The 19,014-nt window shown below is 39.6% G+C and overlaps 1 protein-coding gene across 1 annotated transcript in view; it reads left to right on the plus strand.

Annotated features, from left to right (window-relative positions):
* Positions 1–14,853, plus strand: part of PPP1R14C (protein phosphatase 1 regulatory inhibitor subunit 14C) — a 54,612-nt gene extending 39,759 nt beyond the window's left edge. Inside the window, exons 2-4 of the mRNA XM_059835458.1 lie at positions 1,986–2,069; positions 3,449–3,481; positions 13,534–14,853. Of these exons, the coding sequence (XP_059691441.1) occupies positions 1,986–2,069; positions 3,449–3,481; positions 13,534–13,608 (192 nt within the window). The 3' untranslated portion in view covers positions 13,609–14,853. The remainder of the gene's footprint in view (positions 1–1,985; positions 2,070–3,448; positions 3,482–13,533) is intronic.
* The last annotated feature ends 4,161 nt before the right edge of the window (positions 14,854–19,014 follow it).

Raw genomic sequence — 19,014 nt, forward strand, 5'->3', positions numbered from 1 at the left:
TATGCTGAACAGCACTTCAAGCGCAGACAGATGCACAATCAGCATTTACACAGGTCCATGGATGCATATTTTGATAAGTTTACAGTATTAATGATAACTCCAGGCACTCTGTTAACAGTATTTATAACGAGCTGCTTAAATAAAATGTTCAGGTTTACTGTCTATTTGGTGAATTTCTTGTTCTTAGTGTGATATGCGAATTAGTGTAGGGGTCGGATAGTAAGCTACTAAGTGTACCACTGTTGTGGGTTAATTTTTATCTCCTCCAAGCCTTGATTGCTTTTACTGAATGTCTTTATAGTCTGTGGAGGACTTCTTTTCTCTCCTGTTCTCCCTGTTGTTTAAATTGCTAATGAGCCTATAGCTTTAGGTTAGCAACTCCCTTATTGCCAGATAGTGTTACAGTAACTAGTATTTTTATGATTAATCTCAGCAAATGCCCACACTTCCTTTCTGACTAAAATGCATGCTGAAAGAGTGAACCTGCTAATTGGGCAAAGGATGTGCTTTGTGTGTTTTTATTCATCGGGTCTAACAGCCTGCATGGCTGCACTATCGTGTTCCTGCATGCTTTCCTTCAGAGGTGGGAAATGGGGAACTTAATCATCCTACTTCTGTCCTTCCTCCTCACACCCAAATAAATGTTGAGCACTTGGCATTTTAGCTGGAGCTTCTGATATAGGTAGTTGTTTGGCACTTTGGTACTTAACTTTCATTAGATCAACTCGAGCTAATTTGTTATCTTCCTTGCTAACGTTTGGACTCTTCTTTTATCCAGTAGAAGAATAATTTTGGTGTGACCTGTGGCGGTTGCTATTGGAGCTGTTAAATTATTTCACAATTGTTGAAATTTTTGCAAATCGCTGGAACCACCACATTTTTGTCAAAATGCTGCTTTAAAAGATCTGGAAAAGTGTTGGTGGGGTACAAGACAGCTGCTGCTGGGGATAGTGGTCTTGTTGCTTCCTCCTGGCTCTCAAATCCACCCTCCCCTTTGGACACTTTCAGGTCCCTGCTTTCATTCGGGAGGTGCCAAGGTGATGCAGTGATAGTGAGCCGATCAATGACAGGGTACGTGTGGGAGAGGACAGACTTGCAGTGACCGTGCATTGTCTTAGTTGGGGCAGGGGCATCGGAGGAGCCATGTGTCTGTGGCACTGAGGCCACTGTGAGGGTGGGACTTGTGTGGGGGAGAGGCTGAGACCAGAGTGTTTTGTATGTGCAGTGAGGTGCTTCTTTACCATTTTGAAGTGACTTTTATGATAAGAAAATGCAAAAAATGGCCAGCAGAGTGTATTTTTGCATAATTGTAAATGCAGTAAATAGTGCTATCTGTGGACAATGAATTCTCATTGGGATTCCAGAGCTCAGGGGTCTTTCAAAATCTGTGGACTGGTGCTCTGGCTGAGGGTACAACATGTCTGATGTGCTGGTGATGCAAAGGGAGAAGTGTATGGGTGGACGAGGTTTAAAAAAATTCCCTAAAATACTCTATGCCTTAGACTTTGTGCTTCACTGCAGGCAGTAGAAATCTGAGCTCTTCTGATGGGGCATGCATGTCATTCTGGTAAGCCAGCTTTGAGGAATGGAAATCTTCCACAGTGTAACAAAATAAGCAGTCCAATCAAGAATGTTTTCAAAGCAATTTCGTGGCTTGCTGCAGCTTTTATCTACTTCCCCTGTGCCTACCTCTTCTTCATCTTCTTGCCCAGTACTGTGAGAATAGCATGACCTGCGCTGCTGGGCATGGGTTAGTAACACAGCTCCTGGCTGTGAGGGAAGGGTTGCTTAAGAGCTGTCACCTCCTGTGTGGCTGGGGCTTGGCCTTCTGCTGGGCTGGGAGCAAGGAATTAAGCCACTGTCCCTTACTGATGTCCTTCTTGCCTGGCTCCAGGCAGATGGGGTTATGTGTGCTATCACTAGGCTACTTCTGAGGTTAGTTAAAGGATATCTCTATGCACTAAGTGGGAATTTTTGCTTTTCAGGAAGAAGAGATGCCAGATGTAGAAATTGACATTGATGACCTTCTGGATGCAGCCAATGAAGAGGAGAGAGCTCTCAAATTACAGGTAATGTTATTTTCTAACTTAAAATTGGAATGTGGCTGAATTAATGCATCTGGGTCCATATCTTGTGTTTGGCTGAATCCACTTTAAGTGTAGAATTAGAACTGAGAGGTTCCTAGGTCTGAGTTTAGCATAATCTACTGGACTGTACAAAGGTAAAATCCTTTAAGATAAAAAATTTCTGGAAGGTAGGTGATAACAGGAGTAAATAAAAGTGCAAAGAATCCAGTAATATAAGGAGATATGCTGAGACAGATTAGACTCATTCTTATTTTTACAAGTATATAAAATAAAGAACAGCCACATAGAAAAATAAAGACCAGTCACATAGAAAAATTATGTGGCTGAGAGTCAGTTATGATGACCAGATAGTTTCTGCGATTCACTGCAGCAGCAGAAATGCGTGCATGCATATACGGAACAGAAATCCTCCCTTGTCCTTAGGATACTGGAAACTTTTGTTTTCTGTCTATACTAGCTAGAAATTGGAACCCACCCAGTTACCTTGGAGTAACTTGTCTAAAAGCTTGAGGAAAGGGTAAGATGGTCAGCAACAGGAATTAGTAGGGAAATTCAGAAGCTGTCTGCTGAAATTACACAATTCAAACCAGCTCTCTAATTCTCTGAATCCTGCTTGAGGTAAAAGTTAATGAATGGAAGAATGAGGGGGAGAAGAAAAGAAACATCATTGTCTTAATAGAGATGCATATATTGGGTTTGTATCTTGATTTAGATATAAGGGTCTCTGTTTATAATCTTTTCAGGTGCACTCAAGAAAGGAAACCTGTCCCAGAGCAGTGGTTTGCCCTCAGCTCACTTCTGGGAGGTGACTAACTTGGTGCTTAGATGCACCAAATCTGATTGCAGTGCCTATTGGCAATCTTTTCTCAGTGCCCACTGCCCAGCCACAGAGACACGGGGTATGACCCCAGGCTGTTTACTCAGCATTCATAAATAGCCTAAACTAGCCTAAACTAGCTGCTGCAGCTGCCCTGCTAGGAATGCCCAACCTAGCTAATGTCTGTATTTCTGCATTACAAAGACTGTGGTGCTCTCACAAAAAGCTACCTTTCATATGTGTATTGCTGGGAGAAGTGTTCTTGGATTCTCCTCTTCTCAGTTTTTCTTGGAGAGGGGGATTTTGTAATTTCCAACCTGGAAGAAGAAGCCATCATTTCTCTCTTGTTGCAAATCATTTTGATCCACCTAGGGAGCAAAGGTGACTTGCTATAACACTCAGTTTTCAGTAGCATCTTCCTCCAGTGATTCCTGTTTCTTGCTCCTTTTCTTTCCCCACTGCCTTGCCAGGTTTCATACTGTAGACTTATTAATGTTCATTGTTAATCTGTATTGGAACTGATGCTTTCATATTTTGCTTCTAGGAAACTCTTGTAGATTGCTACAAACCAACAGAGGTAAAAAGACTTTTCTTAAATACTATTAATGTGTGGAAAGTATAGCTATGTTCAAGCTAAAGTAACTTTTTTAATACTTATGATAAAGTAAATATAGGAGTATTAATGGGGAGCTGATGGGCTTGAGGCTTTATATCCTGGGAATGTTTGTGGCTGTCACTTGACTACAGTAGGAACAGGACTGGGCCCCGTGGAGGAGCTGCCCCTAGCTGAAGTATCAATATTGTCTTCTGTAATGTCCTTATTGACTTTACTGAGCTTGAAGCTGTCATGTTATAAGAGAACTAAACACAATTCTCATCAGGTGGTTAAAACCCTACTATATGTATGGTTGGACTTGGTGTTCTTACAGGTCTTTTCCAACCTTAATGATTATGTGATTCTGTGATATTTGCATGAAACTTCAACTTGAGAGATGGACTGTGCGGTCTTTGATGTGAAGCCATTTAACTTTATCTCTGACAGTAAAATTGTTTATTCTGGGAACTGTTGTGTAGATATGTGGTTCAGCTAATTGTTTTTGTGAATGGACTTGAATACAATTGTGGGATAACCTGAACTAGCAGGATTTAGTTAAATGTACTCAACTTTCAACTTGAATATCCATTAACGTGTCCAGTGCTAATATAGCCCACTTCTCGTATAGTAATGTGTGCTTACCAGGAAGAGTAAATATTGTAACAAAACCTTGGACTTATTGTAAAAAAGAAAAAAGAAAAAAGTCTAGGTTGTGGATCAGTTTCTTGGTTCAATTTATAGAGTCAGTGCTTTCCCACCAGTGGCTGCTGCATGGTATTTAATAGAGTGGGTGGCTTACAGGATTCCCCTAGTCTGGCACCTTACATCTGAGTGTGGCTAGAAGCCAGGCATTTGGTTTTTGAAACAAGGTTGCATATAGCTTGGTTCCTCTGTAACATCTGTAGCTGTAGCCACTTAAACTACTGGGGCTTAAGGATAGTCAGGCTGTCAGGGAGAACCACTGGTACGGTTAAACAGACGCTTCTGTGTTCATCAGATACTTTCTTCAGAGCTTTTCCATTTTTATTGATTCCTGTGGTAGATTTGGAAAGTTCTCCAGAATTGCTATTACACTTGCTGGTACTAACTTTTTGACAGTGCAGGGAATTGACCCAGAAAGACGTAAATGGTAACACTTGACACTTGTATAGTTTGGTCTGTGTTGTACCTTGGTTTCTTTATACCAGATAACACAATCTCCCGTTATGGAGATGCCAGGCCAAAAAAATCAAGTCTTCAGATGTCTCACTGTAGTAATGCTACACTACAGTTGACCCCTGTCAGCCTTCTCTCAGCAAGTGCCATTGAACCTTAGTTGTTCTTTGGAAGATAGGTGTGAAGACCAATACGTCATGTGGAGCCTGACATGGTTCTTGTCACAGGCTAGTGAGAGAACGTAGGGGTCATGAATGGATGGGAGGAACAGGTTGCCAAGAGTTTAGCAGCCACACATGTGCTGACCTCTTATCTCTGTGTCATCTGAAGGCAGATGAGGAAGGCAGAGAATCAAATAATTACCCTTATTCCTCCTTCACTGAACATGTGATATGAATTATTTTTCTTAGCTCTGAAGCTTGACAATGCAAGGACAAATTTCAGAGCTCTGATAGGGGTACATGACAGATGTTAGTGAGTTTTCCACTGGAAACCTTGGTCTTAGAACTGCAGGAAATATTTGTGCTGTGCTGGTAAATTAAGTTGGCATAGCAGTTCATAGGAAACAACATCCTGTGTGCTCAACTGCCCTTAAGGCACTTGGATAAAGGTGAGATTTTAATACTGAACTTGTAACTTGTCTCTTCAGTCCTCTGCTGATGGGATGGAGGCAGCTCCTTTACCTGGGAGAATATCCATCTTCCTTGACAATCTTTTGAGATAGCCAAGTTGAGAGGAGTACTTAATCCACTCTTCTGTGAGGGTAGTTGCCAAAATGGGAGTCATTTCCCAGGACTGTTTTCACAACAGCTTTTCTTCTTCATCTGCAGCATAAGCCCAGTAATACGGCATGACTGCTAACTTAGGCCACTTAAAAATAGTGATTTTTTTTTTTTTTTTAACCTACCATGTGTGGAACCTTTAAGTTGGCTTAAACTTCCTATATGAGGATCCACACCTCTTCTAGAAAATCTGCAATCCTTTCATATTTCCAAATGATTCAAAGCTATTGAGGCAACTGGTTTGTGAAAGGATTCCTATAATATTTGTGGAGAATAGATGTGAGTTGATGGGATTTTTCCTGACCAAGCAAATACAGTCAATGAAGTGCACTAGGGATTTTAGCATCAAGAGTTACACAGATTGCAAAAGGCAGTAGTCCCTAATTGGGGGAAAAATTATGTAATATGATGTCTCCACCATTCAGAACATAAGGAAAAATAGTACAGGCAGAAAGCTTACTAACTTGAAGCTCTTATCTCATCTGCTAAGAAAAAATAATAAACCAAAATGTATATCTTAAGTCAGTTTTGCTTATTGTCTTCCACTTAAACTAGAAAGAGAGGAAATGGCCTCAAGTTACGCCAGGGGAGGTTTAGACTGGATATTAGGAAAAATTTCTTTACTGAGAGTGTGGTCAAACATTGGAACAGGCTGTCCAGGGAGGTGGTGGAGTCACCATCACTGGAGGTGTTCAAAAAACGTGTAGACGTGGCACTTTGGGACATGGTTTAGTGGGCATGGTGGTGTTGGTTTGATGGTTGGACTCAATGATCTTAAAGGCCTTTTCCAACCTTAATGATTCTGTGATTCTGTAAAAGTTAAGGAAAGACTGAGGGATTCTTGCATGTATTCTGGATTGACTTTTCATCAGAAGAAGCAGAGTTATCCAGGTCACTGGAAAGGTGGAAGGAATTCTCAGCCTCTAATACATTGGCTAAAGATAGTAGCTGACAGTTACTTATGAGGAACTGCTATGAAACCTTTCTTCTAAGGGAAATATAGCTAGACTGTTGAATGTGCTCTAAATTTTAAAAGCTTTTCTAAGGTAGCAGTTAAGGCCATTGTTTTAATTTGTATGGAAATATGCTTAACGTGGGAACCTTGTTGTAAAGAGTTGTGTAGTTTACCCAAACAAGGCAACTAAAGGTTAATCAGGAAAGTGCACACAGTCAGTATGATTTCTGGGTGCTATTTAAGTTTACATTAATGATCCTTAAATTAAAATGTTGATTTGCTAATCAAGATTCATATGCAATGTGACTGGCATGTCATTCAGTCATTAAAAGTTAGTTTTGTAAAATATGCCAGAAAATAAAAATAATTTCTAGGCAGATTTTGCCAACTTGACTGTAGAAACATAATAATTAAAAAATAAAATAAAAACCAAAACAGTAGCTAATAGGTACATTTGGTTACGAGCAAACTGTAACGTATATGGGTTTTATTGGTGTTAATCATTGCAATATGTGACTTGTATTTATATTTCACATCCTTTTACTTGAGCCACAATCTCCTTGCTCTGTGTAGATAAGTTGCACTTTTGAAAGAGAAGTTGAGTAGCTGCCTGACTCAAGGCATAGGCTTTGGGATCTCAGATGTGGACAGTGCTTTGACACATGATGATGGTCTTCCCATCATGCAAAATTAAACATGCTAGAAGTATTCTTCAGACAGTTTACACTTTATCTGCTTCCCCTTCTCTCCTGTTACTATCATACGTAGTTCAAAAGCTGTACATATCATGTAGTTTTGACATAAGACAAGGCTTGACATGAGAGAGTAGCAATTCATTTTTGGGACTGCACAAACTTAAAAGGTACGCTATCTGCAAAATTGGTGCCATAACCAAATCTTGGATCTGAACTTGTGGTTGAAAAGGAGCAGGGAGCAGCAGCATCCTCCTGCATCACCCATGTGCCAGAGCAGCCAGTGCTTCACCCTGTCATGTGTCGCCTGTGGAAAATCCCACCCCGACCTTTGTCAAATTGCTGTCTCGGTTCTGTCTATGCGATGGAGAATCTTAATATAGGTCACAGGGAATTTTGAGTCTCAGCAGTGAATGTAGCAAAGAAGTTTAAATATAGTCTATAATCTTGATGATAGGGTTTTGATACTTGACAATAGACTTATTTAGAATAGGAAGACTGTTGTGGGCATGAAATCAATGAGGTTTTGTCAAGACACATACTTTGAAGGAGGCTGGCTAAATCTGTGTTAATGTATCTCTGCTATTGGTAGCAGCAAGACCACCCATTTAGACTGGGCTTTGGAGAAAATCTGAAATACTTGTGGGTGATGTGAATTAGAGCTTCTCCAATGGGACTGCCAAAGTGATGACAGGGGAAATGACAAGGAGACTCTACTACGGGAGAGAAATCCAATGAGTGGGCAGGTTTTTTTTACTGACTCTGAAGCTCTGCGGTTGAGCTACACAATGTCTGCAGATAACTAATCTTTGAAGAGAACTGAATAAATTAGGTTTGGGTTTCTTTACTTCTTTCTCTTCTTATAGAAATACATGATGCTTCAGGCAAATGGGCTAGAGATCTCTCCCACTCAGGCAGGCAGGATTAAATCTGTCCAGACCATCTTGTTAGTATAATTCTTCACTCAGCACAAAGTAGGAGAAAAAGGAGATGAAGTTGCATCATAAAAGAAAGTTATTTTGCTGGGAACTTCTAATTAATAACAATTTTCAAGATTATTTCCAAACAAGCTATGTTAAATTGCTGTGCATATTCTTTGGAGAATTTGGGCAGGGATTTAAGTCACTGACTACTCAGTTACTTCAGTGGCTGGACTATTTCAGCAACTTGTAACACTTTATTTTGAGAAAGGTAGAGATGCATTTGCTTAACTACGTGTTTCTCCAAATTTAATTCCTAGTTGAAGCAAATGACGGGCTTCTGATGCAGCGTTTTAGAGTGGTCTAAGCACTGTGGTTTTTAAAACTAAAAACTATTTTCAGTATGTCTTCAGATAGTGTATGTACTTAGTATGCAGATATGAATAGAAAGCTCAACCCTTCTGAAATGGAACCTCTAAAATTTTGAAGGATCATTTTTTTTTTTTGGTCCTACTATGTTATGAATTCTTTCAAATTCTTGTTACTATTTGTTTTTAAAATAATCGCAAGGCAGCAGTATGTAGGATACTCATTTGAAGCAATAGTAACTAAAGACGTGTCCTAAAGCCTCAGTGCAGTGTACTGCCATACATCTGGGAGAGCCTAGAAGCTCATAGACATTTATTGCAGCTCAGCTGATGGGTGGTAAATTATTAAGCCACAGTAACTGTATTATGTGTCCATATTACCTGAAATCAAATAGGATACTTTGTGAGGAAAAAAGTTAAGAAGCATGCATATTTAAAAGCAATGCAGACAGAGGCATTTCTAGAAAAACATGCTGCTTCATCCATTTGACCACTCTGAATTCAGTGAACTAAAACTGTTTATATGCCTGGTGAGATCTGCTCTATATTGTACTACGGTGTTGGAGGGAGTTAAGCTTGGATGTTTTCATTTCAGCAAGTACTCATAAGTACAACTTACAAATACCCATAGCAATATTATAAGAATGGAGGAGCAAACCGTGATTTGACAAGAATAAGCTGCGCTTGTTTACATGCTGCCGAGTTGGAGAATAACTGGACTGCATGTCTCAACCATAGCTAAGCATTGTGGTATTTAGTCAATGCATTGTACAGGGCTCACCAAGAAGATAAATTGCTGTGTATTGTCCTCCTCTGGGCACTGGAGAGGCCGTGCCAATGGGATTGTTCAGTGAGGCTACAGAGATGCTGCACCAGTTCTTGCTAATAGAAGGCAGCTTCTGGATCCATTCTCCTGAAGCATCTGTGTCTTGTCAGTTCCCTTCTTCCCGTATGATCAGCTTCAGGTTTGAGTCTGTGGGGAAGGGAAGGTGTTTGGCAGTAGGGTTCCCTCCTTTTTTTTTTTCTATTTTTTTTTTCTTCCCATTCGGATGACATTTTTGAGCTATTGTTTAGTTTCTTCCCCAAATAGCTGTGGACATTGTTCTCCAGGCTGACTTTACTTTTTACATCCAACCAATCAGACTCTCTTCAGGAAATAGCCTTGGGCAAACAGTCAAGGAAATCTTAATTTTTGACTTGGCTGCAGGGCAGTAAAGCTGTGGAAGAAAGCTGGTTTAGGATTTATTTCATGCTCTAGTGAAGCAAGAGGACTAGAAACCCTATATTTTGGTTTAAGAACTAGTCCTATTACGTGTTTAATGTTTGTGGAAGAAAAATCTGGAGAGACAGAGTATAATTAGTCTCCAAAATTAATTGGAAAACTTGAATAGGAAGCCTGGAATTCATTGTCTGTCAAATGACCTCATTAAAACAATGAATCACACCTCCAAAGCAGTGAGGTGAAGTGATTTTCTCCCGTTTCCTGAATTATCATTTCACCTTTGTTTGTTGTCTTTATGTTTTTTTATTCTGCATTAGATGAATGCTCTTGCTGAACTGAATGCCTTTGATTCAAGGGAAGGTGTTAGAGAAGGGACAAGACAAGTGTCTAAGGCTGAATATAGATGACTTCAAATGAGCTATAGATTTAGTCTCTGTCTCTCATTTAAATTTGCCTTTAGAATTAGACGTCTTCTAGAAACAATGATTTTGTATTATAAATCAACAGGACTGTCAATACTTTAAAAAAAAAAAAACAAAAACAAAAAACACAAAAACAAAAAAAACCACCTACCCTGTATTTAAAGGTGGTCTCCTTGCAGAAAATCTGTAAAAGTAATTTAAACTGAGTTTGTGTACATTTTTGCTTTTTTATTTACCAAGGCCCAAAGTATGAGATTTTTCTTCTATTAAAAGTAGATGTGACCTGTGTATTCCTTGGAAGTCTACAGCCAGAAATAATTCATAAGTTATTGAATCTTTAGCTGAACTAATGCTAAATGTTTTCCAACTCTGAATTAAGTATTATACAAGTATATGTAAGTAGATAATCCAACCTGTGTTACAGAACTACTTTTAACTTAGATTCATACATGATCAGCTTTCAAATGCATGATGCTAAACTTTAGCTTATCTCCTAGAGGGGATTTCAAGAAAATGCTCTGTCTAAAATGATTTTTGTGTACGAGGTTAAGATAGATGTGGATATTAAGCCTTCTGTTAAGCCTCAACTCAGATGTCCACAAGGAATAAAACTGCAATTTTTGAGTGGTGTTTAAAGAAAACAAATGGGTATTACTGTATGTCATAAAGCTGAGTTGGTTAGTTATAAAGTAAAGGCTTATTGAAATGCTGCGAAGTCTCCTTTCCTACCTCCAAGAGGGAAAATGTACGTATTTTCTAGAATGCTGCCTGTCCTTGATGGGGAGCTGCAAAACAAGAAAGGCACGAGCACCGGAGCACAGCTGTGTTAATGACAGCTGGCTCCAAGCAAGCATCGGATGCAGAATGATGCTTAAATCAGAAATGTACTGAACCAATGCTGTGGTTTGCACACCCATGGGGTGTGCACAAGAGCACTACTGCATTATGTAAAATGTCTGCCACATACAAAATGCTCTTGTTGGGTTTTACTGTTTGGTACTGCAGACCCTTATTTTAAGAAAAATAGTTCCTGAGGGGTAAAGCACTTCCAGTTATATGTACTACTTCAAGTGAATACAGCTCCCTTCCCCTTCCTTAAGAACAGCCTCAATCATCTCAGGTCTGGTTAGGGGGTTGCGCCTACAGTTTGGTTTATTTCGGCAGCACTAAGAAGTTTCTAGGTGGTGTTAATACTGAAAACTTCAAGCAAATATCTTATTTTACAAAAGAAGGTGCTTGTGGTACTGCTACAGAGCATGAGGGGAGGAACTCCCCTCCCTTGCTGTAATGTCATATTGAAAAGCAACTGACCCCTGGCTGCGTTTCATATCCAAGGGAAACTTGCTCCAAATCCTTCGAGTTGTGGGAGAAAACAGACAAATGGCTGAGCTGCCTTTCGAACAGGGATATTCCAAATGGGTACAGAGTACCATAGAACTCCCTGTCCACTCTGCAGATGCCCCTTCCTGTAATGCTCTTGCTTTAGACTTCTGTGAAACAGTTGGACAGTTTCCAGTTGCAGTGTTTTGTTGCTGCCTTGACGGTGAGGTGGTGTAGAGAGAGTATTTGTGGCTTTAACAGATGACTGATAAAGTCATCCAAAGGGAATAACTGAATTTCAGCCCATTCCTTCCCAAAGCTGTCTTAATCTGATGTTTTGGCATGGGAGTATAGCTTTTCATGGAAAAACCTGTTGAACGGCAGTACTAACTGCATTAATCCCAAGTAAAGATCTTTTAAGACCATTTTAGAGAGTTTATTTCTATAATGATTTCACTGCAGGGCTTCATTTAAGTTTGATAGTAAAAAATCATAAGGTGTATTTATATGTTTCAAACAGTACCATGCCACATCAGTTTTGTGTTATTTAGCAGGTCTTTACAATGATAGAAGGATAACACAGAACCAATGCATAGTGCATTGAAAGCTGTGAATTTTTAGAGTAAACCTGTCTGCCTCCTTTTTCTGACCTCTGAATGGATAAGTACTGTACTCTGACAAGTTTAGAGTGGATATTGTTGCAGTGGCTTGTGCCTGTGTGGAAAAAGACAGCTTCTAGAGGATGGAGGGGGAGGATTTGGGGTCTTAACAAATCTGCTTTTCTGGTCATCTCTTTAGGCTATCTGTCTACCCAGATGGGAAGCGCAATATTGATATGCATAGATGTATTCCTGCACTGGCCTTGATCTATTAGTTCAGGAGTGGAGGCCAGAATATAAAAGGTTCTCGGTGAGCATTTGTAGCCCACACTGATGTCTATGCTGCTCTGCCTTGACTGCTGTTAGTTGAAGCCACAGCTAGTGTTGGTGCAACAATAACTATAGTACAAGAGTACATGCAGTACAGCATAGACGTGCACAAACTGTCAGGAAAGGAAATTGCTCTATTGGGGTGATACCTGCCAGCATTGTGGTCCCACCAGAAGAACCTGACATCTTTCTCAAGTTAAAATACACATTGACAGAGGCTTTCCTTATGCACAGTGTAGCACCTGGATAATACATGTTTCAGTGTGACTTTTTTTGCAAGGTACTGTGTTATCATTTAGGTGGTGACCTTGTTCACTGGAATTTTTAGCCTCAAGCATTCAGCTAGGAAGTCATGCTTTTTATCCCTTCACATCAACCTGGCTGACTAAATCCATAATTAGATTCCATGTTTATAGCTAAATGAGTTCATGATAAGAACCTTTTTGTAGGTGTATACATAGTACTGTTGGTAAACATTCTCCCAATATGACAGTAAGGGAGTGATTTAGCTTTTAATGTATCTGCAGCTGTTATACGAAATTGTATTTCAGATAATGGTACAACTCTGTAAGCTTCTGTTCTCCCACAGCTTAAAAATAGAAAATCTACTGAAGCTGGGGAAGATACCACTGTGAATAGAGACCTGGTCCATTAATTTTTTTTTTTTCCTCAGAATAGTGTCATTCACTGAGCTCCACAACCAGTTTCACCCAGCATAAGCCAATGGTGCTACCTCTGGCTACTTGTTCCTGCGTTGCATCAGATTGGCATGAGTGTTGGTGTGGGGCTCAGTGGTGAGCCTGGTTGGAGAGCTGGGCCAGCTTAGAAAAGTAGCAGGGCAAGAGGAAAAACAGCTGAGTTTTCAGCCAGATCAGCTTTCTGTTCCAGCTGACTTTGCAGCCAACCAAAGTGCTAGTGTTAGCGTGGAGGGTGGTGAGAGAAACACCTCTTTTGGCAGGAGTGCTGATTTCTGTGCAGGCTTAAACTGTGAAAGTCTGCTTTGACTATTTGCATTGTATCCAGCCGTAGATTATGCTTGATTCAACACTTGGTAGACGGCCCTGTGCAGCAAAAGCCTGGAAGACAGCTAGCAACTGAGTGATGAGAGTATGAATATAAGGTTCCTGGAGATCAGGCCAGAGAAATTCCATCTTAGTTGTAAAAGCTTAAATAAAAAACGTATAGTTTGCTTTGAATTCTTTTTAAACTCAAAATCATGGTATTGTGGGATCATAAAAATTACTCATATTTTCTAATCTTTTTTCCTAGGAATTTATCAAAGAGCTGCTAACTCGGATAAGAGGAATGAGGAAACTCAGTCCCCCTCAAAAGAAGAGTATATAAATAACTGGAAGTAGTAGCACTCTGTAAAAGACCTGGCAAGGGAAATGGGACTTTGAATACAAGACCTTTATTAAAATAGTTGTCTTTCTTCACAACTTTTTTGATTTCATTCAGTTTTGACTCAAGGAATTTCTTTTGTGTGTTTTAAGGGTTCTTTTTTAAGTGTCAATTTTTTTTATTGAGAATATCAACAATTTGGATGCTGCTCAACTTTCACTTGAGGATTACTGGAGCAAGTGAAGAATCCAAGAATTAGTGATGAAGGGCAGCAAGCCTACGTGGTGAACCAGAAGATCTTGTAAATTTACAGAGCTAGGAGACTTCTCCTCGCAAGTAGTTAGATAACATTTTTTAAGTTGGTTGTACATTTATCTCATGGATGTCAAGTTTCTTGTGCTTGTCTGTACATAAATTATAAAGTGGGTTGTGAATACTGTTTCACATGGATGGAAGGAAAAGTTTGTTACAGTAAATTATTTAAATGGTGGCTACTGCAAATTTGCTACCAGAAGGTACCAATTTAGATTACCAAAATGAGTGCTGCCATTTTTCTAAATACCCTTAAAGCAGCCCAGTGAAGAATTTCATCATATCTCCTTGTTGAGACTGCAGCATATGAAAATTGGGAATTTTAAGGGCTTAATTTGTAGACTTAAAGTTATTTGATTGACTTTGATGCTTTGCCAGATCATATCCCCTCCACCTCATGGTGTCTTGGAACTGTGCTAATCTATACTGAATAAGGGCCTGCAGTGATATCTAGAGAAATGTCCGTCACCACTTAAAAGCTGCTTCACAGTGGAGGAAAGGCAGTGCTACCAAAATGAATTAAAAGCACTGTCTTGCATTTAGTGATGTGGTCTTAATCGAATGCAGATTCCTCTCCTATTAAGGTAGGCAAAGAATATTATAGTCTTTGTTTATGGCTCTGCCATGAGAAGCGGGGAGACTTGTTAACTTGGGCTCTCTCACTTGTAAAAGAAAGAACAGAAGAGATATCCCTGCTCCCTCCTGGAAATTGTCCTAACTGAAATGTTCAATAAGCTACCATATGCTGGTAGGTGACACTAGTCAGGCATTTTATATCAAGGGTGCTCTGAACATATTTTATTTTTCAAAAGAAGTACATGTTTGTGAATTTTATGTATACTGGCAAGCTTTTTTAATGTATTTAATTTTGTAACATTTACCGATGATTTTATTTACCAGATATTTACTCAAATAAATGGAACAACTTGTGACTTGTTACATGTACACTTTACAAGACTACTGTTGCTGAGTAGGTTGGTAAATGGACTTGCTCTTCAAAAAGAGGAGGCTGTGAGTTGGTAAGTACATGGGAACCCAGATGTATAGACCCTAATTGGCTTTTAACAGCCCCAGTATCACTCAGCCAAAATCCTGTAACCTAGTGCACAGCCTCACTTTTGAAAGTCTTCTGCAGATGAGGCCTTCCTTCTCTGTGCCCTGGGGGATTTAAAAAGTGTGTGGGGGGGAAAAGCCTGGAAATTCTTTCAGATAAATGCTGCTGCTTTCTTTTTTCCTTCCAGCAGAGCTGAGAGTAGGGGACAGCTTACACTGGGTGACTCTCAGTTCTCTACTGAAGGTGTGGCAGAAGGGCGTCTTTCAGAAAGAGGCACTCTACCTTTCTTGCCTCCTGCACCTCCTCAAGAAATTCCAGCAGCCCTAAGAAAAGACGTGGTTGGTTTGCCTGCAGCATCTTAAATTTAAATCTTGTACCTTGCTGACATTGCAATTCAGCTCTGGTTTCCTAAGGAGTCTTCCAGCAAATTTTTTTTTAAATTGTGAAGTGAAATCTGTGCTCCAGGGAAATCAGGGGGGAGCTTGTGATTCCATCTGTTTTTGTGTTGGGATCTCCCACTATTGTCAGCATTATCAGTGGGATATCTTCAGTTCTGAAAGAAGCTCATGTGAATGACTTGTCTTGCCACAACAAGATTGTCTCTCCTTTGGTCTGCGCTCCTTCAGAGGATCTGATGTAGCTAGATCTAAATTACCAAGTTTCTATCAACATAACCCTTTGAAGGAGAGCAAGTTACAGGAAAAGCTTCCTTAACTCCTGAGGTAAGGGGCCTTTTGTTAGATTTTTCACTTAACTCTGGAGGCAGGAATGAGTGGTGTTGGTAAAGAAGTCTTAGTTACTAGCAAAATTCGTGTGTTTGACTGGGCAGGTACTTTGATAGACCTTTTTCTGGAAAGCCTGTTGGTTTGTAAACCATTGAGAGCCTTTTGTAAGCACCAAGGTTATGTTGAAAATGGAAAAAACCTTTTGATTTGAGACTTGTTAGCAATGTTTAGAGTTTTGAGCAGGTGTCTGAAATGCTGTCTGCTCATGGGTACTGTTCCCTGACTCATAAATTTATTCACGTGCATTTAACACATGGGCTGAAACAACTGAGAGTATGCAATACACCTTTTCAACTTCTGAGGTGGTTATAGCTGCCTACGTTTTGCAGGTGATATTTAGGAACAACTCCAAATCTGAACATTAGAGGTTCTAGTAATTTTCACATCCACAGATGCATTTTATGACTTCACTTACGATTTCAAATATAATTTTTTTTTCTTCCTTTATAATAATGGTGCGCAAAATCAGAAATGTCAAGTAATGGCAACTGCGCCAGTTCTCTTGCCTCCTGTAGCAAAATGCTACTCTGCAAATATTTTTTTCCTCATGTTACTTGGCTAAAAAATGCCCACCCAAATGCACGCATCACACACTTGCATCATTTGTCCTATTCCTCTTGCATTGAAGTAGCTGTGGAAAATTGAAATCTACCCCTTCTAAAACCAACTGGTTTGGTGATACACTTAGGACTGTCCCAATCTTAATTGTTTCTTACTATTTTCTTGTCCTATGTGGATGGGACAGTCACTTCTGTGAAGGGCTTCCTCTTTTCCAGCTCTGCATGTTTCACTATCTTACAAGTGTCAGTAAGCAAAAACAAACTCTAAATAGCTTTTGTTTGCAGCTGGCCTGATTTTCCTGGAGACTTACAGGGTCTCATTCTTGCTGCTTTTTACTTAATGGAGATACGCTTGGCCTTGGTGTAAGTGAGGGGAGAATTGACCCATTCACTTAAGATTTCATTGTGCTTTATGTCTTTATACTGTGTGGGTGTTCTTGGCCCTGGGTAATATTCAAGGGGCATATCAATAGCACACTGTTACTGAAACAACTTGAAATTAAATCTTGCAGCCCAGGCTTTTCACTGTCTTGGCCGGACAGCTTTCATGAGAAGGGCCAAGTCTGGCTGCCATGAGAGCTTCCTCTGGGCTTTTTAAATGGCTAATGAAAGGAACTGAAGTTCCCTCTTAAATACGTAGTGAAGCTGAGGTTTTTGGTTTGGTATTGAAGTGCCTTTCCAGTGTACAAAAGACTGCCTGCAAGAGCACGTGTTTCTGGGGTCTGCTTCATGGCATCATTAGCCTTTGCATGTTTTACAGCAGGAGCTGACAGTGTGATGTGTCCCATGGTTGCTCTTCCAGTTGGCTTAGAAAGAGGAGAAAAGTGCTTGTAATCATATTTAGTGTGCCTCTTGAGGCTGTAGTGACAGGATAGTATATTCCTGTGGCACAGAAGAAAGAAGATGAGCCGTTCTTCTGCCAGCCTTGGTTTTGCCCCTTCTCCCCATTATTCCTATGGTGGTTTTTACTTCTAAAGTTGTCATTCACACAGGGAACATCTTGGGGTAAATGTGGGAGGGAAGCTTTTACTATTCTCAGGGAACATGACCAAGAAAAGCAGGAGCAAAATACCTGTTCCTTTTGTGCACTTCAAACTCGTGGACACTGTGAGCCTTGGTAAGAGTCTTTAGCACTTTATCTTGGTAGGTATAATAGCGTATGTGAAATTGGAATTACTCAGCAATCTGTTTCTAAGATGGTTTTGCTGATTTAAGACAGCCTGAATGTAAACATGCACCTCTAGGAGGAAAAAACCAGTCATGTGGGCCACATCAACAGAGAGAGCCTGTTCCTTGGAAACTGGAAGAAGATACAGGTCTCATTCTGAACAAACAGTTGAACTTAAACGCTTGGTGAAGTGCTGTAACAAAAGGATTAATTGCTTCTTGGCTACATAAGGTTTGCCACTGCCAGCGTCAGGTCCAGATGTTAAACAGGTGCTGAATAACTGCATGCAATGCTTTATAAAGGATGTTGAGGTTTTTGAGAGGGAGTCAGAAAAGAAGTTAAGTACTAGGAAGCCTAGACAAAATTCACTAAAAGAATTACTCTATTACATGTTTAACTATCAAGAAAACAGAGAAGAGTCTTTGCTGTGTGTTTCTGTATGGGAAGAAAGAGAGATGTAAGGGTTTTCATGTATTGGAGAAAAGTATAAGGAGGAATTCTGGAAGATAAAGGAAGGAAACTTGGAGTGTGGAAGAAGATAGGGCACCTTGATGGTTAGGGTGAGGAGTCCTCTAAGCCTGCTGGTGAGGGAATAGGTGAGATCACCATCTATTAGTACCCTCAAATTGAAATTGGATGCTTTTCTAGAAAAGTTCTCATTAGGTGAGTTACTCAGTTCAGTCAGGATAATCAAAGGCCTTAAAACTGGACATCTGCTTCAATTTTTTTCTAAAAATATGTAAAGCAGAGGAAACAAGTAAGAAACTGATTTGTATACTTAGGTATTATGCTTATGTAGTGGTCAAATCCACCAGTACGAGTTATATGTATTATGTACAACTCTACTACTTCCTACTTGACTTCCATGTTACTTCCCCTTCCTTTTTCTTGGCAGTAAGCAAATAGTAAGTGTGAATGTGATTAAAGTTGTTATCGAAAGCTAGAGAGAAATTGAAGTGAAGAAGAGAAAATGGGCCTAGAAAGTACCTAGTGCTGCAAAATTTATTCTTGCCACTTTAGGACTCTGCCAACAGTGTAAATACAGGGTGTTTCTGAAGTTTTGAAATGGCTATTTATTATAATCTTACCTAGTCCTAATGGGATTTTATCTGCTTTATTTTTTTTTTGGTAGAACTAATGACCAAATTCTCTGAGATATTAAATTACACTTTTAATATTATTTAATATTATTTAGTTATTATTTAATATTATTTAATATTAAATTAGACTTTTCTGTTTTCCAACAAATATTAACATTAGCTATTTAAAATTAAAGAAACTGAGCTATTTGAAAACTTATTTTTTTTTAAATGTATCTAAGACTGAAATTTCTTTTGGAGGAGCAGCTAACAGGTTTTGGTAGTAAACTTAAATATCTTCTCCCACTGCATTGGTATTTATTTAGTTGAATTTCTTTTTCCCCAGGTTCAAAATCAAATATATCTCTGGGTAGCCCTTAGCAGAGGTTTCAGTCTGACTAACTGTATAGTCCTGGGTTGGACTTGAAGCACATAACTACCAAAAAAATGT

The sequence above is a fragment of the Gavia stellata genome, chromosome 2, assembly GCF_030936135.1.
Source record: "Gavia stellata isolate bGavSte3 chromosome 2, bGavSte3.hap2, whole genome shotgun sequence".
NCBI classification, from domain to species: domain Eukaryota; kingdom Metazoa; phylum Chordata; class Aves; order Gaviiformes; family Gaviidae; genus Gavia; species Gavia stellata.